The following is a 14,832-nucleotide window of genomic DNA, read 5'->3' as shown; positions in this document are numbered from 1 at the left end:
ACAAGTAATCATAGCCAATGTCTCAAGATCCAATCGTGTTGTCGCGAGCTGCTTCAATCACTCCAAGGTACTGAGCTTGTATATAATCCATCAGTTGAAACGAAGTCCGAGTACAGGTTGCTGGGTGCGATTGTATATGATCTGATGTGATGGGTTGAGCATGAGGAAGCAGTTGGGTAGGTGAGGTTGAGAGTTTTTGCCAACAAGCGATCGATCAGATGACAAACATCGAAAGTGACTATACGTTGCCACATCCAAACTAGAAATCTATGACTCGAGACCTCCACCTGCATCATATAACGTGAGATGATTGCCACGATTGTGTGAGATCACTTTTGTACCTTGATAAATGGGTTGGCATTTGGTGTAATGAAGGAACGATGATGTAATATGTGTCGTTTAATGAATAAAGCTGCTGCATATCATCAACGATATGTGGTAGTATTACGCCATGAAGCAAAGACTCTTGGAAACCAATTGCTATAGATCGACAGCGTCGAATGTCGAGGAAAAGAACACGATCGTCGGTTGTCTTCAAAGGCTCGTTGCAGAATTGTAATGGATGCATCGCATTGGTGGCCGTGAGCTGTGTCATGTTGAAAGGCATTGTATAGTTGAGAAAGCCGTTGTCCAAGTTGAGTGGGGAAAAGAGGAGACGTGAAAGAGAGGGAGACACCTTGCCCCGTTTTTCGCCAACAACGTGTTACATGACCCCAACACATTCTTTCCACATGCACCTTCATTCTATCACACATCAGCTCACTACAATAATGCAAGAGCACTAATAATGATTCCAATCATTGTAATGGATCCAATTTGTTGAAACTAGACGGTAATATTCCAGCGATTCCGTCTTCCAAATAGATGTCTGATAGCTTCTTGTATACTTCACCAATATTTTCAACTTCTCGTAAATCGATTTCATCTGCATGATCAATCCATGGGCTAAGATCAAGCGGACTTAAAGCATCCAGCTCTGACAAGAAATGGCGCCAAACTTCATCCGGATCGTCCATTCTCGGGATTTTAATCTGCATTGCCCCTAGCACACCATAAACGTAATCACATGGATCATAACATCGTCGATTGGAATACATCAATGACATCATTATAGAGTGCAATCTCGCATTTCTTGCCTTGATACGATGAGATTTGGATTCTCTAGCGAAGTATATGGCACTGAGTCTTCGATGAAATTCGAAAGGTGTCCAAAGCCCGTGATTTTCTGGCCAGCTTGTTAGCAGCGTTCGTCCATGTCAATTCGACAATCCTATGAAACGTACCGCGTACAATATCAGGGCGTAATGTTTCGGAAATAGGTAGGACACTTCGAAATCCAAGTAATTCATTCAGCGTGATTGTATTGGTTTGTGGTAGGCATGTATCTGTTTCAGCCATAAATCGCACATCTCCCATAGGTAGAGCCATCTCCTGCCAAGTCCATACACGTTGCCACCATTCGCTTTGTAAGAATGTGTATACGAGTTCCATCAACTGGGAACTTTTAGTCCCATGTAACTGCTGTGTTGTTAGAAATCCTTCCCCAGATTCGCGCCATAATTTCTCGGCTTCGTCCACCGCATCCGACATAGTGTGAATCTTTGATATCAAAGTAGGCTCACAATCAATCATAGCAATACATTCAAGGCAGCATGCATAAATATCGCCCATGATATCCAAGGGTGTATCGGTACGTGCACATAAAACATCAATCCACCAATAGCTGTCTGGGTGATCTTTGAGTAGTGCTAGTAAGGCATCTCGCTTTTCAGGTCGCATCGAAACAGGTTTGACAGGTTGCCCTTGTTCGTCATCCACATGTTCACCAATCTCATTCCACAAGTATCGGTTGTCTTTTCTAAGCCCCCAAAGATGTGACAATGCATAATAAAACGATGGGATGCGTTTCACTTCATTAATCTTTTTGATGATGCGTTTTCGATGGAATAGATCACTGGCAGGCCGCACAACTTGCATTCGGCCTCCATTTTCAGGTACGTAGAGTAGTAGAAAATAGTTGTCGTCTAAGAGTGCGCCGAGTCCTTTTTCGAAAAACCTCTTACGTTTGCCATCTTTGTCATCCACTAGGTTTATATTGATCTAAACAAGAAGCCATCAATACTAATTTCAATGTCTCAAGAAATCATAAACTTGTATACTTTGTAAGGGTTGTTGTATTCGTCAGCGTCGCATGTCATGGTGAAAAGTGGAAAGAAAGGTGTGAGAAATGGAACAGTGTCTGGCGCTGCCTTGTTGCACTTCTACGTATATACTGTGCCACGTACTATCAACAAAGCCCCTGGGCCAAAGAGTTCCCATGTTTGCGCAAGCGCCTAGTAAGTTCGGTAGTCATATTAGCCACCAAGGTTAACAATGTCGCCTAATGCCGATGTATGAAAACCTTATCAATAGCTGGGGATCTCATATTGGGAAAGAGATGTAAAATTATTGACAAGGGTACTCGCACGTCCAACTTCGTAAGGAGATCCCTCCTCGTTCGGATTTATGATTTTGTGTACCACCACCAGTGATACAAGGAGAAGATTCCTATGAGATAGTTGAAGTGGACATGTTCTTTATTTCTTGCACACATTGTACATGACAAAGATTACTCTGAAGCATCACTGATCCTCAAGTAATATCAACCCAATGGTGATAGCACCAATGAATCCTCCAATACCAGTCATCGCCCTTCATCGTTCTTTCTTCAACCCAACAAAGTTTCATTTATATGGAGCCCACCCCCAATTTCCCTTTTTCATCCAATCGACCCATGTACACCCAAGAACAATCATCATCGAAAAAGTAACCATGTTATCGACATCAACGAGCATCCCTGATAAAACTAGGCTGCACAAAGATTTCCATGTTCGATCCCACAAAAAGATTCATTGAAGAAGAAAGCATTGAAAAGTGTCCTACGGATCGCATATTTCTAAAGGCTGTCGCTGTGCCCTTGTACCATTCGGTATCGGATCATTGCCGTAGCCGCTTCATGTGTATTGAACGCCGTAAACAGATCGTAGCTGCGTTTCTTGTACCATCCAGGATATGGGAAATTAGGGAGTAGCCAAGCACCAAACGTCGAATGCAACTGGAATCCATTACCAGAATCTTTGTCATCCCAATCCTGCAGCCGTTCCTTTGTCATCGCTGTGGTTGATCGCATGAGCCCTTGCTTATGTTTCCATGCCAACGCACCGTATCCCTTGGTTTGTATCATCGCCATAGAACCCAATGTCAATCCAACTACTTTATCCAAATGAAAAAGAATGCTTTAATGAGATGTTGGTTTTTCTTGCCATGGTTCACATACCTTTAGTGAACGAGCGTACCATAAAGAGGAACCTTGGGGGCGATACACGATGACATGTGCTGTTGCATAGGAAAGCATACTCGTATCCAAGATGATGATGTAACCATGACGGCAAGTTACGGAGATACATCTCCCAAGATCTTTTGAAACATGCTGGAAGCCAGCAACAAGCGATTGATTTGAAATGACGAGTGGTTGGGATAAAATGATGGCGAGAGTCGGTCAACAATGATAATGTGGAATCAGGTCCATAGTCCCAGCAGTCGAGGTCATGAGCGACTCTTGACAATGAAACTTGATAAGGATGCGTGGCAATTGTTGCCGTTCGTTGTAGTCTCATTGGTGGTCCCCATCATCCAACAAGTAACCATTAAAGTGGTTGCCTGCGACATGTGGCAAGTCTGAAAGTGTGGAATATCGCAAGATGGATGGGGTGTATATAGCAGTGGATGGTGTTGTTGATCTTGTGGAAAATACGGAGGCGTCGAAAAATATTGGGGGACTCGGTGTATTGAAGCATTGCATTTCATTGTCGTTTCTTTTCACATGATCCTTGATGTTCATTGTTGTGCTCATCCAAAAGTAGTTCCCCTCAGCTATATCCTCTTGAGTTGATCCATGATCCAGTTGGTATATAGCCAACATGCTGTCACGCATTGTAGAACATCCAAGTAGCTGCATGTCAAGCTTTTGCGTATCTCCATTTGTTCCAGGGGCGAAATGATCCATTCCAACGGTCTTTCATGTTCCCATCAATAGACAAAGGTGATCAAAGTGCCATGGACTGAGCGATATAGTGATTGATTGCTGCAATGTCGGGATCTTTCCAACACTGCATCCTTCGCTGTTCCTTTGCCATCGCATACTAAAGCTGAAATCAAATGCTGTGGTTAAGCGCCAAAACCATGGTCTCATTGCCAGTGTGCAGGTAATGTGTCATGCAATCCAATCCAGCATCCACGTGCTCATATGTTGATCTGTGCCTGGTCCTTCAAAACGTCCCACAAATTCTTCTCGACAACCACATGTGTTGGATGAAGGGTTGAAAATTGCCATTGCTTTGAAAAAAAGATGCTTGCATTCAATACCTTGTTCACCCACCCAGACCATCCCCCTTTTCCTTACCTATCATTATGATACCATTGGTATGCGAATGGATAATAAAAGTCTTTTCTCAATGCTGTGTCAGGAATACCATAGATGGAGCTGTCGTCGCAAGGTGTGACATATAGATCCATTGTCGTAAGGCGCATCCCTACAAATAAAAGTATTAGCGAAAAAGCTTCCTACTGATGCCTACGTAAGTGAAGGTACTCACCCTTGATCAAGCCCAGTAGAGCCGTATCCAAACATCATCTTGACAGGCACGAGGAACCAACGACACCTTTGACATAGTTGTTGGAGACGTTGACAGGCTTGAAACGTCTGCTGATAACGACGCATGCTGCTTCAGATAAAGAACAAACGTTCATTGCTGTGTGCGGTTGGATTGGTTGTTGGGATCCCAAGTACGCGATGGGCTGGTTAACGTCGATACCAAGACCGTGTGGAGCGATGGATGTTGTTGATGGTAGAGAGGCGTTCAAAGCAAAAAGTGGGTTCCTTCTTCATTGGAATTGGGTTGGCTGCGTGAATGTGATGGTGTTGGAGAAAGCGGTTACGAGAGAGCGAAAGGAGAGAAAGCTTGCTTGAAAATCAAGACGCCACGCCTTGATTAATTTTGTCCCCTGCACCCATCTACTGTACACACACACCCCTCACACTTGATAAGCATGTGCTACCATATACGCTGACCTTCATCGCTCTTACAAAGACACGATCCTTGATTACATGAAGCTTTTTACGACCCTCCATCCAACACTGTTAGGTGCTCACCATGATGATGTCTTTGTGAGATACGTATCGAAACCTCTTCATTCCGTTCCCCCACCACCACCACCACTATGCATCATGCACCCATAATATCACACCATCATCTTATCATAAGCACGATGATGGTAGTAGTAATGCGATCACGAGAATGCCAGCCTGCATCATCCTGTTACTGGATTTACTGTTAGCCTGGCATCGAGTTGTTTGAAATCAACCACCCATTTTCTCGTTATTTCAAATACAAATGAATGCTCCTCTTCTATTCTTGGTCGCCCTCACTAAAAGTTTAGGAGGAGCATGAACGCCTATACTCGAATTTCTCCAAACATATACCTACTATACCACGCGTTTAAAACAATTGCCCTATGTATCAAACCCCAAACGCTTTGATAGGTAGTATGGATACCACCCCAACCTATCAAAACGCCATCACTCTCATATTATAGACACCATACCGAACATGATTACCTGCTTTACACCTTTTGCAGGAGGGATGTTCTATTATGGAAAGATGATGTTGTACATTGTGTATCGGCATATCTCTTCCGAATCATATCCAATCAATTTCCTTGTCGTGTATCCCGTGTTTGGTTGTTTTGACGTCTGTTCTTCAAAAGAACACGTCGCCACGTACATCATAGCAAGCTCTATAGTATCCTGTATTCAATATGGGCGTTTTATCTTTGACACGTGCTTTTATCACGCATATAAATTTGCTCGTTACTGTACTTTATAGTCAATGGGATACAATGAAGAAGCTTGCTTGGGTGTTCATGGCAACAAAAAATGCATGCTGAAAAAAGAGAAAAAGCATGTGTGCCATGGAGACAATACAATCCCACGCCTTAAAGTTTCGTCAATCCCTAATCGCATTGCATCATGCATGCACTACTACATAATCCTCTGCTTGCCTGTGCGCGTCTAAAATACATATGTACATCATCATGATTTGGTTTGATTACGAAATGGCCTGCTTCTTTCCCAACATCAAATTCACACACAGCACTGCTCTGAAAGAAAAAAGACGCGTCAACATGAAACGTTACATGTTCTCGGGCCGATGCATGCAAAAGGGATATAAAGGAAGAAAGATCATGCGAGCGACAGAGAGTGAGAGAGAACATGTCAATGTGGTACACCGCTTGGACAGGGCGACGAGACGCGTTTCAATGTAACACAAGACACCACACACTCGCCACAGTACTCGCTTTCTTTAGTACCACACCCACACACACACACACCCGCATCCTGTGTTGGGTATGACTACGCTTTGTTCACTGCTACTATCCCTGGACTCAGGTCTTGGCATCATCCAACAAGGTAATACACCGACTCCTCCATTGACAGCAGCAGCAGTGGTGATGAGGGATGCTGTCAATGGTGCATCTTGCTGTTGTTTTCTGTTACACAGCAGCCTCGATCGAAACATCCATTGACCTTTTGTCCACCTGGACAACCCAAAAATGGGGTATCCTCCTTTTGTGAGAACGAGCCATGATGATGTCGTCTTCGCGTAGGTATAAATACGTGCATTCGTTTCATCCTTGCCATCTCATATCTTTCTTTCACATTTATCATCATGTTGTCTCAACACTCTGCTCCCCGCGGTACCCTCACTGTTCGTGTCAGTAAGTCATCGTGTCTTTTTTTATATATGTATCCATGGCCTTATCTTGTCATTTCTTAACATGATCATCTTTAAATAGTCGAAGCCGAAAACTTGAAGAACGAGGACACCTTTGGCCACGTAAGTCCCCATGAAATGAGCACAAGTAGACAAGATGAATTAACCCTCTTCTCTTTTTCTTAGAACGATGCCTTTGTGTAAGAACACGCTTGACACCTGAAACATGTTTGCATACACGTATACTAACACGCGTCGTTTAGTGAGCTCTGGCTTGACAAGGAATACAAGCAACGCACCGAGGTTCTCAAGAACGCCGATAACCCAGTGTGGGACCAAACCTTCACCTTCCCCATTGAAGAGGGTTCCAGCAAGCACAAGATCTACCTCAAGGTCCTTGACAAGGATACTTTGGATACGGAAAAGATTGGTGAAGGCAAGCTTGACATCACCACTGCTTTTGAAGGCAATGAGATCGATGAATGGGTTGAGCTTCCCGCTCATCTTCACCTTTCTGACCACGGCAAGGTCCACCTCAACGTCACCTTCCAAGCCGATGCTTAAGTGTAGTTGATCATTTTTCTTCTCTTTCCCCTTTGTACATTTACCCAATCATGGCAATCTCCTTCCCTTTTTGAAAAAGACACCTTTGGTTTCTTTTGTATTAAAATCAATAGCTTTGCTATCCTCCGTGTAAAATCTACATGTGTGTGTGTGTGTGTTTATGGCAACGTGAAACGTTCTATATTGGATCAATGAAAAGCATGGGTCTCTTTGGGTCTACGCGTGTCGTAGCTTCGCTTTATTTTAGATGACGTGGTTGTTGTCGTGGTAACTCGTTTTGGTATGGCACAATCCATGCTGGCTGGATCATGGTGACGACTTGCATCCAGTAATGGGGATACATGGAAAAGAAAAAGTGGATCATTCTTACATTTGAGAAACCACCTTTCGCTTTATACAAATATTACTCTCGCCTTTGATCGGGTATATAGAGCTCTGCAATCATCTTCATCTTCTTTATTATATCGTAGTCAGGCTATGAAAAAGCAACAATGCGCTGTACATACTAAAATGCAATTCTTTTGACGTGTAAGATATATAAAGTAATGATCCTATTCCTGTACAAGTTGTGTCGTATATATATAAAATAAGTGTGTGCATTGTATCTATCAAAGTGGATCTGCTAATAAGGATGGCGAATCGGTCTCGATAGCTGTTCCATCGCGTAAACATCGATAATCTTGTCCACGCCACGTAATCTTTGTACCTGCCATAGCAAACAAGTAAAGAGGCAATGCCAAAATCTCACGTGATAACCAAGCTCGTGTAAACTTGAAAAGATCCAATGGTTCATGGGGCCGTCCTCTCTTTTTTGAATACGAAGCCGTGCTCACGAGGCGATGATACAAACCATAGTCGTTGATAAACCATGCCAACCAATGGAGCGCAAAAAACCGTGGTATCGATACACCCCATAGCAAATACCATCCCACAGCACCCAACAATCCGCATACGATGGATTCGGTAAATGGCTCGGTGAGCGTAGCTGCCGTGACAATGTACTTTCGTAAACGCACCCATCTTGCACGACGTTTGCAATATTCCTTGAGACTGATCCTTCCCAATACTTGACATGCCGTATCTGCTGTCATGCTGTGTCGCAATCCAATATGCCATAATGCTTCACCAACAATATTATCCTCTGCCATATACTTTGCAAATGCTGCCAATCCTCCCTTTTCAGCCCTGTCAAGATCCGAGCGTCGATACAGGTTGGATTTTCCCATCACACATGAAGCCAAGCCAACGGCATTGATAGCCAAGTACATTTTGGCATGGTTGGTATCCAAAAAGAGATGCTCCACTTGTGCTGCATAGGATTCAGGTTGCATGGCGACGGGAAGATGATGTACTAATCCGATACCAGGTTGCTGAAGGGCTGCCACCGAACGCGAAAGCGTATCACGACCCACATGGACATTCGAATCGAGAATCCAAATAATGTCGTACTTTGCACTTTCATAGGATCGTACCATGTTGTTCACCTTGGGATTGATACCAGCAGGTCGATCACCTAATAAAAAACGTTGAGTTGGCCTTATACGCGAAAACAAAGGGGCCATCATCCCCCTACTTGCCTATAATCAACCTGCAATCTGCATCCGGATACTCTTTTTGAAGCTGCTCCACGATATCGATAGCGGGATCATTGCTGTCAGCCACACTAAAGATAGTCTCGAACTTGGGATAGCGTTGTTCAAACGACGATCGTAGATTGTCAGCCAAATCCAGGTCCATGCCTTTCAACGGTCGTAGGATCGAGACACCGGGCACATTGCTTGTACTGTCAAATGCTGGAACAGGGGCATTCCGCTTGTAGCGTGTCTGACTGGAAGGAATGGCATGAATGGGCCATGAAGAAGAAAGGGGGAGGGATTTCCATCGGCAACTTACCCAACGTATTGTCCGAGCAAACTCAAACAGGCCATGAACGCGTGCCATGTGACCAAAATATAGGCTGCTGCGACTGCCGCTGTGCTCAGCTCCTCCATCAAAGGCGTTGTATGTGTGGTGGTATGGGATATGTTGGGTGGATAAAGAAAAGAAAGAATGATGTCGGCGGCGTTGTTGCCGGATGATGATGATGATGGACGTGCATTCTACCACCCTGAGTTCTATTTAGGTACCCAACCCATTCTATTTTTGGTTCCACTTGTCGATCCACCCTATCACCTATTCATTGTAATCCTTCATCTTGTTTTTCCATGGACTCGTTTTGAAGATAATGAAAGAGACAAATCAACGTAGGATGTGGTTGGGGGAGGGAGGGATAAGGTCATCTATATTTGGAAAATGGAGTAATAATAAACGCATCCGAGACAACTCACTTGCATTGGAATGTTCTATAAAGTGATGCTGCGATCATGCTACTTGTTGCACGTGGATTTTGACATGATGGCAGCATTGCCACCCCTGCCCATCACATCATCAGGGCCCACCACGCTGAAATGTTTATCCTCGGAATTTGTTTCGGAGACCGACCCTGCAGGCACACGCACTTTGGTACCTTGTTGCAAAAGCGAGCATATAGCTACTACCACATCCAGACCCAAAAAGAAGATGATACATAATCAGTTTTTGTTGTGTCGTCTAAATCCAGATTGCAGCCCCTTTGCCACTATACGCATAATGAATGTGCTTGAAATGGAAATTCAGCTGCCTTTGATTATGTAGTATCATCATCATCCATCCCCACGTACTAGTCTATTTCACTCAAGGTGATCCTCTTCTATCATGGCATCAGCTTTTGAAAGCATTAGAGTATATGGTTTTGGTGCCGTTTTGTGTTATCAAAACCAAGGATACATATAAAGGATTGCATTCACTAACACGTTACAAGTCTTCAGGAGAGCTGAAAAAACGAACAATGACACCATATCGCCTTTACAAAGAAGAGGTGTATATAAAGGTGGCACAAATCGTTGTCTTTTTTCTTATTACCATTCCTCTCATTTTTCAATCCAATGGGCAAGTTAACGACTCCTGCTGCTACTTACAACGACGCACTTTATCATGCAATGATGATGCAAGCTACCCAGAACGCTCCCAAGGCTAGCAGAGCGATTAGACAGGTTGGAGATTCTTGAAAAATCATGGATCATTTCTTTTAAGCTAATGCCATAAATACAAACAGCACCCCTATTTCTACCAGATGCCATGGCAAAACCACCATTATCCATTGCACCCCACGCAACATGTCAGGCAATTGGTTGCCACGCCAAATCGTCGTTGTTCACAACACAACCATCATCAATCATATGCCCCTCTTCCTTTGTATCAATACCACCAGCCATGTCGCTATGTGTACTTCTGCTCAGTACACCATCGTATCATAAGGTAACGTGTTTTGTTGTTCACTTGATCAATCACAAAGTTCATCCACTGACATGCTTCTGTATACATTAAAGATGTCACCATCCACCCAAGCAACAAGGAGGAGTGCCTTCAAACCAGCCGCTTTTTGTGGGTAATATGAATAGCCCCATGCAATACCAACATGCTGGTGCTGTTCCTGGCGTTTATAATACCAAAATGATGGAGATCCCTTTGCAAGTGGTTGAGCCCAAGAATGATGGCGTTATTGCACCGAGTCTTCTTCATCCACCCTACCAAGTGAAACCATGACGAATGAATTATGCGAAACGGTGCTCTTGTTGTTACAGTATTATAGAACAAAGAAGCCATCATGTGTACCAAACATGGGTACCAGTAGTTAGACAACGCATTGTATTACGACTTTTTATATATATACCTTGTTTGCTTCTTTACTTTACTAAGGATTTTCTTGATTGTTGACATGCTTGGGTGTGTGTGTGTTGGATGGGGCGTGGTAAGAGCAAGTGATACTAGGTGTGGGTGGTTATCTAAAGAAGGATCCGGTAGTAATCCAATCCATCATTCATCTTGCGTGGTACATCATGATGTACAGCAACTTCTACAATCAATGCCCATCTTGGCAACGACATGATGACGTGAGTCATTATTGGATCATCTCATGGTGGATCAACGTTTCGAAAAAGACAAAATCGTGTGCATAGCAGGTGTCCATTAACACAGGCGGTTGTTGTTGTGGTGGTAAATAAAGCTTGGACCAGTTTAGCGTTCTCACTTTAACGTTCTTACATGAAGTTAATGCTAGAATGCACCTCATTTGCCCAATCGGATAGACCTTTGCTTCAACCCGGTGGTTGCACAACATTGGTGATACCCGCTGGTTGAAAACAAACATGGCTGGCTGATGATGCTTCACTTTATTATGCTCTACTACTAATAGGAATGTATATATGGATGCAGGTTTGATGGTGGGTAATAAGACTAAGGCGAGTGAAATTGTTCATAGTAATGGCGCTGGAAAAGGGAGGAGGAAGAAGATGAACCTTGTTTTTCGCAAAGTAAAGAGTAGAAACTTGGAACAAAGAATGTGCTTTGATTGCCATTTTTGGGTGATTCATGCATACTTAAGCCCAATCCACCACCACCATTTGAATGAAAAGATAGACGTTGTAGAATCGTAATTTTGAAATGTCCAATACGAAAACCACCAGTAGTAACAGGCATACTACTAGTAGTACTTTGATCATACTTGGTGATGGGTTGCTTCTCATCATCATCGTCTGCTGAACGACTTGATTGAAAGGCACCAGTGATATATAAGAGACATAAATAGCCCTCCAATAAGGGAAAAGCACGATCGAATCCTTGAACAGCAGCGAGAGTAACCCTTTGAGTAAAGGTGCTGGAACTAGGTGATCCTGGTAGGTCTGCAAAGGGTCGAGGCTTGAAACTGCTAGTACTTTTTGGTGGTGTTCCTGATGCTGATCCCCGGCGGAAAGAAAGAGTTCGGTTGGCAAGTCGATAAAACATTTGAAAGGTAGCTTGTGAAGTAAAATCGCTGCTGCTATTGATGCCCTTACTTTTTGCACGCTTTTATGTATGGCAGCGATGTGTGTGCACTGACCCAACAGTATCTCTGATTGGCTGGATCTCTCAATAGGATTGACGTGGAGAGCTTCATTCTTTCATAGTATACACGTTTTTACATAGGATGGGAAGAATGAACCCGAATATCAACATCATCTTTTTTGGGCTGGACAATGATGGCCTTGGCTTAGAGCATGTCATATTTGACTCGGATGGGAACGAACAAGGATTATGTATTTCGTTCATGCATGATGGTGGTGAGGGAGTATCTAGAAACATACATGCGGGGCTATCATTTTTGTGCTTCACGTATACATGAACATACTTTGCAGTAACACAGCATCAGTTGTAACCATAACAACCTTTACTATTCTTTGTATGTACTAGTTTTCTACACTCTAGCTATCATACAAACACATCTTCATTACACCAAGGGGATCAATGGTAATAGCGTGAGAGTGATTTCTTGTCAATGGTGATGATGGCGTCATGGATGGATGGGATGATAAGACGTTGACAGCATAACAGAAAGGCACCTTTTCTTCGATCAACATCGACAAGCAACGAGCAACCAATGATTGGCGTGTGTGGGGCACTAAAACGTGAGGAGCGGATATGCCGTCGTTGACCTTCCTTCTCTTTTCCGACACCAACGAGCTCCCAATTCAGGTCCTTGATGGCGAATGCCGAAAGACGACAATGCTTGGAATGAAAAGAAAGGTATGTATCGAGTCCATGGCGCACATTGCAAGTGTACCAAAATACGTGGAGCTGATCGTCGCTATGGCAACTTCGAATGAACAAGCATCGTGCTCCACCTGCTCAAACTGAGGAACCTCATGAACCACTTGGCCATATGGATCCTTGATCAACTATCCACAACGTGAAAGGAGGATGTGTTTGAAGGCGATCTCAACCATCAGGAGCTGTGAAGGTATGGATGATGGATCGAGCAATAGGAAGGATGATTGACATTGTTCAAAAACAGGCTCTTACTGTGTCTATACAAGAATGAGTTTCCGTGGCAACATTGCTTGAATCAACTTGCTGTGGATCACCCTGCCAATGAGATGAATGCGAAGATGGGTAGCAAGGTAAGTTTACAAGATGCTTGTACCATCATGCATCATGTCGAATTGACATGCTCTTCTTCACGTCGTCCTCATGGCCCATTCGCTCCTTTATGCATACCCTCGACAGCTGACATCATCATCCTATCATGCACACACAAGACCCTGCACATTGAGTATGCCGCCTTGACCATGGATGACGACATCGCATCATTATACCAGGAGCAGCAGCAATGTATCATGGCATCACCTTTGGTATCGTATTTTGCGTCCATCAAGTGTACAGCAGCCGATGCAGTACGGATACAAATAGTACTTTCTAGATCGAGAATCAATACATAAAGCAGATATCCAAATACCAATCCACATGTAATGATGATGACAACATTAAATGAAATCTTCCATGAAGCTATCTAATTGCGAGCTACACTTATATCTCTTGATACATGCTGACAATTAAACGAGTGCTTTTCGAGGTCTCAACGTGTGCTCAACAAAATCTCAAGCAAAGCATTTATATACCTCGCCCATATTTTTAGCTGTCAGTAGATTACATTGACGTATTGTACGATCGCTTTTGTATCTTGATAGGATCCACTTTTCGTAGTCTTGTTCGATCCTGACACGCTTGGGATCGGTGAATAGCTTAAGGAGCTCAGTTACAAAGAGCTGCCAAACTTCGTTTGGATCGGTTTTCCTCGGAATGTCGATTTGGAATATGCCAAGCACGCCATATACATAGTCAACTGGATCCATGCATTGCCTTGGTGATTGTGCGAATGCGCGAAACAAGGAAGAAATGCCCCCTAGAGTACCAGAATAACCTGTATGGCGGTGACAGTGATTCCGAGAGTAAATGATTTCTTGAGTAGTTGATCCTCCAAAATCCATTCCTTTTATGTCGCCTACTATAGGATTCAGGCAGGTTGATGTTTGAAATAATTTACTACATATAGTCACGTTCAATAGCTGCTTACCTTCTTCGTCTGATGATAATTTAAACATGAAGCCATCATAGGCAAACCAGCCATCGCCGGTAAAGTCATCAAGCTCATTGATACTCAGCATGTCGCTGTCGGATAATTCAGTGAGTGTTTCAGCGATAAACAAGACTTCAACAGGTAACACCGCCTCTTGCCATGTCCAAACACGTTTCCACCAGCTACATTGATAGAATGTGTCTATAACAAGTCGATGTGCCTCCTTGTGAAAATCCTTTGTCCATCTCGAAAGGCGAGTTTTGAATGATCTACGGCTCCACTTGCGCACCATGGACTTGATTCGGATTATCAATTCAGGCTCACAATCGACCATAGCATAGCATAGATAGCAGCAGGCATAAATATCGCCCATAATACCCAAAGGTGTGTCACAGCGTGCACAAAGAACATCGATCCACCAATAGCTGTCAGGATGATTGTTGAGGAGTGTGAGCAATGCATTGCGTTTCTCAGGTCGCATGGAAA

General features: G+C 43.5%; 6 protein-coding genes across 6 annotated transcripts; 1 reads left to right on the top strand and 5 right to left on the bottom strand.

The window, feature by feature from the left end:
- Positions 1–797: 797 nt before the first annotated feature.
- O0I10_011433 (uncharacterized protein) lies at positions 798–2,198 on the bottom strand (the record flags this gene model as incomplete). Its single annotated transcript, XM_058491400.1, has 3 exons — positions 798–1,225; positions 1,284–2,100; positions 2,160–2,198. The coding sequence occupies 3 exons, from the start codon at positions 2,196–2,198 to the stop codon at positions 798–800; spliced, it is 1,284 nt and encodes a 427-aa protein (XP_058337813.1).
- Positions 2,199–2,935: 737 nt separating this feature from the next.
- Positions 2,936–3,151, bottom strand: O0I10_011432 (uncharacterized protein; the record flags this gene model as incomplete). The annotated part of the gene is made up of 1 exon (XM_058491399.1): positions 2,936–3,151. The coding sequence occupies one exon, from the start codon at positions 3,149–3,151 to the stop codon at positions 2,936–2,938; it is 216 nt and encodes a 71-aa protein (XP_058337812.1).
- A 3,616-nt stretch (positions 3,152–6,767) lies between these two features.
- On the top strand, positions 6,768–7,376 carry O0I10_011431 (uncharacterized protein; the record flags this gene model as incomplete). The annotated part of the gene is made up of 4 exons (XM_058491398.1): positions 6,768–6,816; positions 6,895–6,935; positions 6,999–7,012; positions 7,076–7,376. 4 exons carry the CDS (start codon positions 6,768–6,770, stop codon positions 7,374–7,376), a joined length of 405 nt encoding a protein of 134 aa, XP_058337811.1.
- A 608-nt stretch (positions 7,377–7,984) lies between these two features.
- On the bottom strand, positions 7,985–9,367 carry O0I10_011430 (uncharacterized protein; the record flags this gene model as incomplete). The annotated part of the gene is made up of 3 exons (XM_058491397.1): positions 7,985–8,889; positions 8,954–9,204; positions 9,270–9,367. The coding sequence occupies 3 exons, from the start codon at positions 9,365–9,367 to the stop codon at positions 7,985–7,987; spliced, it is 1,254 nt and encodes a 417-aa protein (XP_058337810.1).
- A 2,323-nt stretch (positions 9,368–11,690) lies between these two features.
- Positions 11,691–12,239, bottom strand: O0I10_011429 (uncharacterized protein; the record flags this gene model as incomplete). The annotated part of the gene is made up of 1 exon (XM_058491396.1): positions 11,691–12,239. One exon carries the CDS (start codon positions 12,237–12,239, stop codon positions 11,691–11,693), a length of 549 nt encoding a protein of 182 aa, XP_058337809.1.
- Positions 12,240–13,867: 1,628 nt separating this feature from the next.
- Positions 13,868–14,827, bottom strand: O0I10_011428 (uncharacterized protein; the record flags this gene model as incomplete). Its single annotated transcript, XM_058491395.1, has 1 exon — positions 13,868–14,827. One exon carries the CDS (start codon positions 14,825–14,827, stop codon positions 13,868–13,870), a length of 960 nt encoding a protein of 319 aa, XP_058337808.1.
- Between the last annotated feature and the right edge of the window lie 5 nt (positions 14,828–14,832).

This window comes from Lichtheimia ornata (assembly GCF_029851405.1).
Source record: "Lichtheimia ornata isolate CBS 291.66 chromosome Unknown scaffold00090, whole genome shotgun sequence".
Classification (NCBI taxonomy): domain Eukaryota; kingdom Fungi; phylum Mucoromycota; class Mucoromycetes; order Mucorales; family Lichtheimiaceae; genus Lichtheimia; species Lichtheimia ornata.
Note: the sequence above shows the minus strand (reverse complement) of the source record. Positions and strands in the feature narration are given on the sequence as shown.